The sequence below is a fragment of the Ovis aries genome, chromosome 17 (genome assembly GCF_016772045.2).
Source record: "Ovis aries strain OAR_USU_Benz2616 breed Rambouillet chromosome 17, ARS-UI_Ramb_v3.0, whole genome shotgun sequence".
In the NCBI taxonomy this organism is placed as follows: Eukaryota; Metazoa; Chordata; class Mammalia; order Artiodactyla; family Bovidae; genus Ovis; species Ovis aries.
In genome coordinates this window covers 71,276,159-71,287,326 of record NC_056070.1, presented here as the reverse complement: position 1 = coordinate 71,287,326, position 11,168 = coordinate 71,276,159, and the positions used below count along the sequence as shown (strand labels likewise).

General features: G+C 66.0%; 1 protein-coding gene across 1 annotated transcript; it reads right to left on the bottom strand.

The window, feature by feature from the left end:
• Positions 1-74: 74 nt before the first annotated feature.
• On the bottom strand, positions 75-9,065 carry MMP11 (matrix metallopeptidase 11). The gene is made up of 8 exons (XM_027956833.3): positions 8,927-9,065; positions 4,184-4,413; positions 3,216-3,359; positions 2,991-3,124; positions 2,640-2,881; positions 2,343-2,559; positions 1,420-1,677; positions 75-867 (listed from the first exon to the last, which is right to left on the bottom strand). Exons 1-8 carry the CDS (start codon positions 9,041-9,043, stop codon positions 734-736), a joined length of 1,476 nt encoding a protein of 491 aa, XP_027812634.2. The 5' UTR covers positions 9,044-9,065; the 3' UTR covers positions 75-733.
• Positions 9,066-11,168: the final 2,103 nt, after the last annotated feature.

Here is an 11,168-nt window from a genome sequence, read left to right as displayed (position 1 = left end):
AAGCCTCCCAACTCTTGGTCCAGCTCCACCCCTATCCTGGCCTTGCACTCACAGAGACACCCCAGGCAGGCAGGTAGAAAATGACCGTGTTTAATGACAGTCGGTTTAAAAAAAACGAAAAACAAAACAGCTTTATACACACTATACACATTTACATGGCTTTGGAAGATCTGACCCGTGATAGGACTGAGGTATGCTGGGGCCCCCAGGGCGCAGCGTCTCTGTCAGGAAGCACCCCCACCAGCTGACCGGGCCTTTCGGCCAGGATCCTGGGGAACAGGTCTCCAGAACCACCGAACTGGAAGACAGCACCTACCCAGAGCCAACCCCTGTGGGAGGCAGGAGGCGCAGGATCCTGACACCCAGGTGCCAGCCCCCTGTGGGACCCCACAGCGAGGACAGTGAGCGCTCCAGCTCCCCAGCCCTGCTGAGGCCCAACCCTGAGGGGTGTGGACGGAGACCATAGGCAGCTGGGTTCCATGTGACCTGCACAGGCTGCGTGGAGCCGGCCCAAGACCACCCTCAGCCTCCCTGCCAGAGCCCCCCTGCCCAGTCTCAGACAGTCGCTGGCAGTGGCCACGACCCGCGTGGCCCTCCCTGCAGTCCTGGTGGCAGCACCCTGCCCTGCCCCCTCAGCAGCCATGGCTCCATGCCCTCCCTGGCACCTACAGCCACAGACACGGCCACGGTCTCCCGTGTGGAGGTGTCAGGGCCTGAGGACAGCAGGCGATGATCAGCGGAAACTGTTGGCAGCCTCAGTACAGCCGAAGAAGTCGGGGCCCACGAGACGGGGGAAGCCCTCCAGGGCTTTTACCTTCACGGGGTCAAACTTCCAGTAGAGGCGGCCACGCAGGAAATAGGCGAAGCCTGAGAAGACAGGAGGGTCAGGGCCTGGTAAGTGGACACAGGGGTGGGCGCAGGCCTTGGCCACTGCTGGGTTCCTTGAAACCCAAGGACCTCAGGTGGCCCTTAGGAAAGTGAAGTCGCTCCATCGTGTCTTACTCTTCGTGACCCCATGGACTGTAGCCTTCCAGGCTGCTCCGTCCATGGGATTTTTCAGGCAACAGTACTGGATGGCATTGCCATTTCCTTCTCCAGGGGATCTTCCCTACCCAGGGATCGAATCCAGGTCTCCTGCATTGCAGGCAGACGCTTTACCATCTGAGCCACCAGGGAAGCCCCAGCGTCTTCCTACCCTTGGGTGAGCCCTCCCACCTGCCCTCAGGATCTGGTCTGAGCTACCACCCAGCCTGACAGAAGCTGGAGCCTCTGACTGATTTCGCTAGCCACACCCAAGGGGCCCAGGCACGGGCCCCAGTCTCCATGCCACAAAGATGGAGCACAGGGGGTTAGCACAGTCCTTGGCAGGAGGAGGGGCGGAGAGGGAGGGGGCCGGGCAGAGGCCCGCCCCCTGCACACCTTCAGCATCCTGGAAGGCCGCGTCGATCTCCGAGGGCACCCCTCGCCAGTCAGTGGCCCGGCGCGGCACGGGGCTGTCCACACGGCGGGTGCTGGGCTGGAAGCGCCAGTAGTCCCCGCTTCGGAAGAAGTAGATCTTGGTCTTCTCGGAGCCCCACACCAGGGCGGCATGGATCGGGGACCCCTGGAGCCCCAGCTCAGAGAGGGGCGCAGGGCCCAGGACCGGCTTCTCGCCGTCGTACACCCAGTACTGAGCTCCTGTTGGAGACACGGGGTTGGGGGGCGTGTGCTGCAACAGGGCTGCCCAGCGGCCACACTCCGCCACCGACACCACCTCAGACCTTCCCAGCCTCAGTTTCCTTGTCCATAAAACACAAAAGGCCAGTAATAACGCCTGCTTGGCAACCCCACCCCCAAGAAGGACACTGGGCAATGCCAGCGGCGCTGGGAGGTACACGTGGGAAAGGTCGTTCTGAGCAGCAAAGAGGCCACCTGGGCGCCCACTCCCTGCACTTGGCTGCCCACCCTGGCGCCAGCCCTCAGGCAGCAGCCCCCACCCCCTGGCATGCTCCAGGCTCCCATCTCTGGCACACTGAGCTCACATCCCTCCCGACCTTCTCCAAGCTGTGCCCTCATGTGGGTCACCTCACCGCCTCTGAGCCCCAGAGCCTTGTGTCCAGGGGCAAGCGCCATACGTGCTCCATGGGGTGCAATACCTTCCATCCTACTCGAGCCTTGAGAACCACCTCCTCCAGGAAGCCTCCCAGCTGTGCCCAGAGGAGTGAGCCACACTCCTGCTCCCAGCCACACTCCGGGGCCCCCTCCGTCTGTCCATCTGCTCATCACGTCTGTCTGTCCCTTCCCTTGGCCATGACGTTCCTGGCTCCCAGCAGTCTCCCAAGTGTGACCTGGCCCCCACTCACCTTGGAAGAACCAGATGTGGCCCTGGGCGTCCTCGAAGGCTGCGTCCACAGGGCTGGGCAGCCCCTGCCAGTGCCGAGAGGCCAGTGCAGGGTAGCCAGGCTGCAGCCGGCCCCCGCGCAGCCGCCACACGAAGCCTGCCTTGAAGAAGAAGAGCTCGCCGCGGATGGTGGCGGCCGCGTCAAAGGAGACGTGGCAGGCATCCGGTGGGGCGTCCGGCTGGGGTGAGAGGGAAGGGTCAGGAGGAGCCCATGGTGGAGCCGCAGAGGCAGCCATGGGCAGGGGGAGCAGGGCCTCACCTCCAGCGGCGCGATCTCGTTGGTGTCCGCCCCAGTGCCGGGGCCCAGGTCTGGGGGCCTGGACGTGGGAGCTAGCCGAGGCCGGCCGTACAGCTGCTGGATGCCCCTGCGGTCGTCTGGGCTGAGGCTCAGTGGGTAGCGGAAGGTGTAGAAGGGGGACATCAGGGCCTTCGCAGCTGTCGTGTGCTGTAGCCCCAGCACGTGGCCAAACTCGTGGGCCGCCACCTGCAGGAGGTCTGTGCCTGGAAGAGGGAGGCAGCCCGGCAGCGCGTGAGCTCCCGCAGCGGGACGCCGGGCCCGGCTCTGGGGCCTCGGCGGGGCCCCTCCAGAAAGCGGGGCCCGAGCCCCTACCCTGGTTGTCCCCGATGGTCCAGGTCTCATCATAGTCGAAGTGGACATCCCCTTCTCGGTGGGTCTTGGGGAAGAAGGCGTGGGCCAGGATGCCCCCAGGTCCATCGAAGGGCAGGTTGTCCCCATGCCAGTACCTGTGGGGGGGTGGGTAGGGGCAGAGTCAGTGGCTGCCGGCAGATGGGTTTCCTTCCCGGGGTGAGGGGGTGCCCCAGGCCCCCGGCTCACCTGGTGAAGTCGATCACGATGTCGGCATGGCCCTCGTGCACTTCAGTGAAGGTGAGTGGCGTGACGTCACTCCACACTCGGAGGGCCTCCGCCACCGTCTGCCGCACCTGTTCCCGCAGCAGCTGCCACGGGAACCGGAGGATCCTGGGGAGGACCGAGGCGGTGGGGGGGGCCTAGGTCTGGCTCACAGGGCTGGTCATCAGGGCCAGGAGTTGCCCCGGATGTGCAGTGGGGGGGCAGGCGTGCAGGATGTGGGCCCGGTGTGCTCCGAGGGTGCGCACCGCTCCCTCCACCACATGGGCACAGCTCTGTGTGGTCTGTGTGCCCTTAGGTGCCCACGAGGGTCTGCACTGGGCAGAAAGGACCCAGGAGCCCCAAGGCCCCCTCCTAGACTTGACCGTGCCACTGACCGTGGGGAGACCTTAGACTCTGAGACCTGCCCCTCCTGTGTCCGCAGGCTCCCCACCCAGGACACTTCGGGGCCCCCAGGAGTCCCAGCTGCAATGACATGGGACACCACACCCATCCTCGCTGCCCCCTGCTGCCCGCTGCAGGATGTGTAAGTCTCAGTGCCAGGGGCCGAGGCCACCTGAGCCACCACCTGGCCTGCCCCAGCGGGCCCCTCCCTGCATGGATCCCGAGTGCGGCGCTAGAGCTGAACCAGGCGTGGGAAGCACCTCGCTCTGCCAGAGGAGGGGCCGCGTCTGCCTCCCTCACCGAGAGCCCCAGGGCCTGGCCCGCAGCACAAAGCCCGCAGAGGTCGCGTGGGTGACTGACGGATGCGGAGACCACGCCCCCAGGCGAGGGCGTGGGAGTGCATCTAAGTGTGGGTTTGGGGCATTGAGCAGCAGCACGGGAGTCGGGGGACACGCCAGCCTGTTGGCCATAGGGATCTGCCCCACCCTAGTCCCAGAGTGTCTCAGACAGCAGGTGGAGGTCAAAGGCCAGCTCGTGGCCACTGGCCCTACCTGTAGGTGAGGTCCGTCTTCTCCCAGCGCCCGCCCGACAGCACGAACCTCTTCTGTCGGTTGCGGGCACTTGGCCCGTCGGGCGGGTCGGGCACGCCGCAGCGGGGAGGTCTGGGGCGGCCAGCAAGCAGGAGGGCCTCCTGGGTGGCCAGGGTGGGGGTGTCGCTGTCAGGAGGGGCGTTGGGCCGGGGCTGTGGCCCTCTGCTCATGGGGTGGCGGCGGGGGGCGTCCTGACCAGGAGAAAGGCCCCGGGTCAGTGGTGTGGACGTCAGCACAGCCTCACTCCAGCGGAGGCCGTCGGGGAGCATGGTGCTCTGGCACGGGCTGACTGGCGTCCAGATGCTGATCCCAAGGCCTCCCGCCCCTCCTGGAGGGCCCCAGGCGCCCAGGGTCACTTACTCTCACCGTTTGTGCCGGGGAGGGGTGGGTGGGGTTGCAGCCCTCCTGCCTTCCTCACGCATAGCCTTGAAGGGACCCCCCCTCCAGCAGACGCCTCTCCCCCTGCGTTTCTTCCTGGGCGCCCCCAGCCCCCAAGTCTGTCTTCTCCAGCTCCGTGAGCTGGCTCCTGCCCACGATGCCCACCTGCCACCAGCATGGAGGGGCTGCCGCCCTCCCTCACCTGCATCTGCTCACCTGACAAGTAGGGGTGATCCCTCCCTCTAGCGTGGATCTGGGGGTGAACCAACCAGGCCGCTTTCAGCACAGGGCCGGCACCACTCAGGGCACCAGGAACTGGGGTCCGATCGCTGGGACGCACTTGTTTTTAAGTAATGATCTTTAAAGCTTTTATTATTTAGTTATTTATATGTTCGGCTGTGGCTGGGTTTTCTCCAGTTGCTGCCAGCGGAGGCGCGGCCTCTGTGTGGTCTCTGTGTCCTCTCTGCATGGGTGGGGGTGGCTGGCAGTTCCCAGATGCCCAGCGCCCACCCTGCCAGGGCCCCTGGACCACGCTCGCCCGGTGGAGGGGTGATTCTGACCTGGCGCACCCACCCTCCCCGCGTCCCAGCCAGGAGGTCGGGTTTCCTCTGCCTGGAAAAGGCAGAAGCTCAGAGAGGCAGGGAGAGCCCGCGGGATCAGCCCACAAGGACACGACGGAGCCAAGCGGGGGCGCTGGCACCCCGGGCCGCAGGTGAGGGTCACAGCAGAGCTGGGGGAGAGGCCCGGAGCCTCAGAGCCTGTCTGGCCCAGCCTGTCTGCTCAGCGCCGCTGTGGCCTTCCCGAGCCATATTTGGGGCAGGAGCTGGGCTGCCCGGGCCCCACCCTCGGCCTCAGCCTCTGGCAACTCTCCCAGGGCCTGGGCACCCCAGAGCTCCCCCTCACCCCCCGCCAACTCCAGAGTCACCAGGAACAGTAGCAGGCAGAGCAGGAGGCTCTCTGCGCTCCCAGCCCACCCCCAACCCCAACTCTGCTCTGTCCTTCAGGCTGGGGTCCCCCTTCCCCAGGGGAGGGACTGGCCCCACCAGAGCAAACGAAGAGGAGGAAGGGGAAATGACCAAGTACCCGCTGTCTTCTAGACACCTTGGGGGCAGGATTCACCAGGCCCCTGCCCCCCGCCCCCCTCCCCCGGTGTTAGGCGGGAGGACACACGTCCACGTCTCACACTGGGGACGTGGGCCCCGGGCCTGCCCCTGCTTCTCCCCACACCACTCCGTGACCTCCAGGAAGAACAGAAACCCTTTCCTCAACCCGGGCGGGGGCCCGAGGACCCTCCCCAGAAAGGCCAGGGCTGCACTGTTCCCCCGGAGCCCCAGAGAGCCCAGGGCCCAGCCTGCCATCGAGTGAAAATCTCCCCTCTCCTCTGCCCCCCGGGAGGCCTGAGCAGCAAGCCACAGTGGGGGGAGGGTGACAGAAATGCCCAGCGTGCCTTCCTCTCCTGCCCCCACGAGGCGCTAGGTCCAGGCCCAGATCCCTGCATCCTGGCACGCTCAGTGCAGCCGCGAGATCTCCAGCCTGAGATTCAGAAGGCCCAGTTCCACTCCACGGAGACCCTGGTCAAGTCACAGCCTTCTCTCAACCTCCACTTTCCCATCTGTCCAATGGGAATGGGGCCGCGGGGAAGGGGTAACCAGCCTCTCTGTAACGCCCTTCGGGGCAGCAGGCGCGGAGAGAGTCCCCTCCTTGGGCTGGCTTCTCCGACTCTGGGATGCTGCTCTGCCAAATTCCTGCTGTCCCCCACCTGGCAGTCAGCCCCCACCTCCCCCCCAGGCCCCCAGACCTGACATCTGAATGCGGGAGCAGCAGCTGGAAGGAAGCTCTCAGGGCCAGAGAGGAAGAAGGGCTCGCTCAGGGCCCACCTGCAAGCCGGGGCCTCTGCTTCCCTGCCTACGTCTTGGTTACCACTCCTAGAGGCTCTAGGGTCAGGGCCCCGGCAGCGAGGTCCTTTCTTGGAGCCCACCGTCCACAGGCTCTTGGCCTCAGTTTCTCCACCGCTGGCCCCTGCTCTGCCGCCCTCCTGCATTCTGTCTCCCCACGTCCTTTCCGGCCTGGGGCTGGGGGCCCTCCCTAGCTGCAAGGCCTGATCCCTCACCTGGGTGTGCCGGTCCCCCCATCCCGCCCGGGGCTGCTGGGAGGCAGTGAGGTGGGGTGAGCACACACCACGCCTGGCTCATCCACAGCCCTGGGGGATTGGGGAGCAGGCGTCGCCCCACCTCCCAGGGGAAGAGACAGGGCCCAGAGAGGTCCAGGTCTTGGCCCAGGGTCACACAGCGAGGGAGCTCAGAGCTGGACCTAGACCTGGGGATCAGGCCTCCCCACCCACGGTCCCCCCAAACCCCAGCTATGGCTTGTCTCCAAAACCCACATTCCTGAGACAGCTGCTCGTCGGCCAGCGTCTCCCTGGGCCTGCCCTGGGCGGGGGTGCCCAGTCCGCTCACCCCACCTCTCCCCGAAAGGCACCACACCACAGCCTCACACATCCTCGAGGAATCACTTGGGGAATTCAGTCTCCCAGCTGAGCCAGAGGCTCCGGTCAGCCTCGGGGTCAACCTGCAACCAGGAAAATGGGAGGCAGCCAGCAGCCGGTAGCAGAGGGGGCCCCTGGACTGGGAAGTGCTGGGCACGGCTGGGCCGAGCATGCCCTCTCTGGCCTGCCTGCCACTGGCCCAGGTTCCCATAGCCACCCCCTCTGCGGTGGGCAGGAGGCAACCCTGAGGAGAGGACACTGGTCAGGCTGGAAGGCAGGGAGCATCCACACACCATCCCAGGCCTCTCTGAGGCTCAGAGAGGTCAAGTGACCTGCCCAAGTCATACCGCCTGCTCCTGGGCAGGCAGGTCCATCTCCCCCACCCCCTCACACCGCTGGCTCCAGAAGGGAAGGCTGGGAAGGGGGGGTCCCCCCCAGCGGGCGGGCAGCGGGGCTTTCATCAACCCTGAAAGCTGTGAGCTTGGATGGATAAATATTTACAGAGCCTTCCCAGCCCTGCCAACAGCCATCCAGGGATAAGCACGTCCAAGGCGACCCCGGGTGCCCCCTGCATATCTGCAGCGTGACAGCCCAGCTCAGACCCCGCCTGGCCCCGCACAAGCGGCACAGTGGCAGCTCCAGGTGATGGACCGCGTCCGTGTGCCCAGCTCTCCTGGCCTCCCTGCAGACGCCGTTCAGCCCAGCAGTGGGCACTGTGGCCTCCCACCCGCCCACCTGGACAAGGCTGGGGGTGAGGGCTACCGAGGCGCTGGAGGGCTCACATGGGGCCACGTGGTTCCAAAGCCCAGGTCCCTCCGGTTCCTAAACCCGCGGATTCAGCAGCTCCCCAGGGTGACCCCTAGACTCTGCCCCTAGGCCTAGGGGGCCGGGCGGGGCTGGGGAGGAGACAGGGGCCCCAGACCGAGGTACCCGCCACCCCTTTCATCCCCAGCGCTGCCAGGGGCTGGCTGGCCAGACCTCCCTTGTCACCGGAGCTGTCCCCAGAGTCTGCCTGCGCCCCTGCCCCTACCCCCGCTAACGACCCCATCCCTGCCCCCGACCCCTGCCCGGACAGGCTGGAGGCTCAGCGGCAGGACCGCGTGGGCCGGGCGCCGGGGGAGCTATGCGCCTGCAGTACCCCAGGCTGTGAGTGGTCTCCCGAAGCCCCAGCAGTGGGGGAGGGCGCAGCCTTCAGGACACACGCGGGCTGGCACACACAGGGGCGTCTCCCACCACCACCCCCGCCGTGGCACACCGGAACTCTCACACTTAGGCTGCCTCCTGGCTCCACAGGCTCCCTATCCCGGCACTCACAGGTCCCAGGCGGTGGCATCTGTCTCCTCCAGGCTCAGACCCCGCATGCCCTCCCCACAGCGGTTCCTTCAGCCCTCCCGCCTGGAGGTGTGCTCACCGAGGCCACACACCTGGCGGCTGACGCCAGCTGGAGACCCACGGGTCTTTGTCCCTGCAGTGAGTCGGGAGCCCTGTGGCTCCTCCCGCTGTCCCTCCCCTGGAACACACACACACACCCGGGATCGTGGCCGGGCGGGCGCGGAGGGGCAGGTCCGGGAGCTGGGGGGGTGGCGGCATGCGTCTAACGCCCGACGGAGTCCATCTCACCAGCCAGCCCGAGCGATCCCGGCGCCGGCTCCACTTGCATACCTCCAGGGACGGGAAGCTCACTATCCACCACGCCCCCGGGGCACCCAGACAGCGTTTCGGGGTAACGGGCCGCGCCGGGCCACTCCCGGGCGCCCCCGTGGGTCCCGCTCTGCCAGGCGGCGCCCCTCGGCGTGGAGGGCGGGGCGGGGCGGGGGCGCTGCCGGGCGGCGGGCACTCACCGGCGGCCGCGGGGCCCGGGCCAGCAGCAGCGGCGGCGGCGGGAGCAGCAGCAGCAGCAGCAGCGGCAGCGGGAGGGCGCGTGGGGCCGCGCCGCGGAGCCGGGCGGCCCGAGCCATCCGCCCCGGGGCTGCAGGGCCTGCTGGGCCGCCGCCCGCCGCCGCCCCTTATAGCCTCCGCCCCGCCCCCGCCCCGGCCCCGCCCCCCGCTTTTGTTCTGCACTCGCCCCGCGCCCGCGGCCAGGGAAGGGGGGTGGCCCGGCCCGCAGATCCGGTCCTTCCCGGGGCGGGCCGGGCTGCGGTCTCGGAGGCCCGGAGGGACGGGGGAACGGGAGGGTGACCCTGGCCAGGGGTGTGCCGCTGCTCCGGGCCTCAGTGTCCCCAAAGCGATGGGCCGTCTGAGAGGAGTCAGGTTTCCCTACTCGCCCCCGCCTCCTGACAGGCCAACTTGGGAAGGCGCATCCCGAGCAGGGACATTCAGCTGTGTCCCGGGGGACACGGAGCCACGGGGAGGCGGCTGGCCAGGACTTCAGCTTGGCAGAATCCGCCAATTCACAGAGGAGGAAACTGAGGCCCCGGGAGGGAGGGGCCAGATGAGGCTTTTTCCAAACCATCGGGCAGGATGAGGGGTCAGGAGGCCTTCTTGGCAGGTCAGGTGTTGGGAGGAGGCGATCAGAAGGCAGTGTCTGTGCGGGGCGTTGGGGACCCCAAGCCGCCCCTTGGCCTGGGACGAACAGGTTCCTCAGAGGCCCTCAGGGCCAGCCTCCTGAGGCGAGGACGCGTCTCTGAGAATCACAGGGAGGGGTGGTGAGCACACTGCGAAATGGTCATGCAATCCTTGTGATGACCCGGGGCGCAGGCAATCTGCTTCGTCTCCGGGGAGCCGAAGCACGGGCAGTGGCCCCCGTCCCGGCGGGCTGTCTCCTGAGCCGCCGCAGGGTGAGGCTGCGCCTAAAAAGGGAGGAGACGGGCAGAGGGGAGGGCCACCGGCTGACTCAACCCCCCCCCTTCCCCTCGGGTTCCCGGGCCGCCGCGGCCTCTCCAGGGAGGCTCCACAGAGACCCCTAGAGGGCGAGAAGAGGGAAGACAGCCGTGATTTTTCACTCCTTAGGCCGTTTGCCATCTTTTTCTTCCTTTTTTACATTTTTTGGCCGGGCTGCAAGGCATGTCGGCTCTTAGTTCCCTAACCCGGGATTGAACCCATGCCCCCTGCATTGGAAGCATGGACTCTTAACCGCCGGACCAGCAGGGAAGCCTGCCGTCTGTTTCTTCAGAGTGATTCACTTTTTAAAAAATGAAAATGCCTACTTCAGCCTCATCCTAGCAATATTGGTCAAGAAATCATGGATTTGATGAACTGATGATACATTTTTTTTCTTTCTGATACACATGGAAATGCATAAAGTAAAAATGGACCCGCAATCCACCAGTCATGAGAGTTTTAAGTAACAACCTCCCACGTTACAGGCCACAGTGGAAAGCCACAGTTATAGCAAGCTGGGGACACGACTGAGCGACTTCCCTTTCACTTTTCACTTTCATGCATTGGAGAAGGAAATGGCAACCCACTCCAGAGTTCTTGCTTGGAGAATCCCAGGAACGGGGGAGCCTAGTGGGCTGCCATCTATGGGGTCACACAGAGTTGGACATGACTGAAGTGACTTAGCAGTAGCAGCAGGGCTGGTCCCAGAGGGCTTCCTGGAGGAGGGGGGACCTGATCAGCCCAGGAGGGGCTGGTGTGGCAAACAGGAGCAGGTCAGCAGGGGCTGCAGGAGCAAAGGGGTGGAGGCTGGCCCAGGCCTGGCATGTCTGCCAGAAGAGGGTGGCCACCTGTACACGCTCCCCTCTCCCGGAGGCAAACAGTCACCCCATTGCAGGCAGGAGAAAACTGAAGCCCAGGCCCAGATGGGGATCAGGGGAGGGCCCTGCTTCGCGGGCTGGCTGAGAGGACTGTATGGTCGGGACGCAGTTGTGACATCAACCAGCTTGCCAGGCACTGCCGGTGCCCCTGTTCCCTCCTCGCCTGCCGTACCTCCTCACAGAGGGGCCTCCTCTGCCCACCCGAGCCCCCCACCCCATGCTTCTGCTTCTGACTTCATCCTCCCTCAGTCCCGGGGCCAGGAGGCCTCTCTTGGGGGTTGGGGACAGTGATGTGAGTCTAGCAAAGTCAGGAGCCCTCCCTGCCAAGGGCACGGATGTGGCCACTCAGAACTCATTCAGAGAGGACCAGGAAAACCTGCCGTTC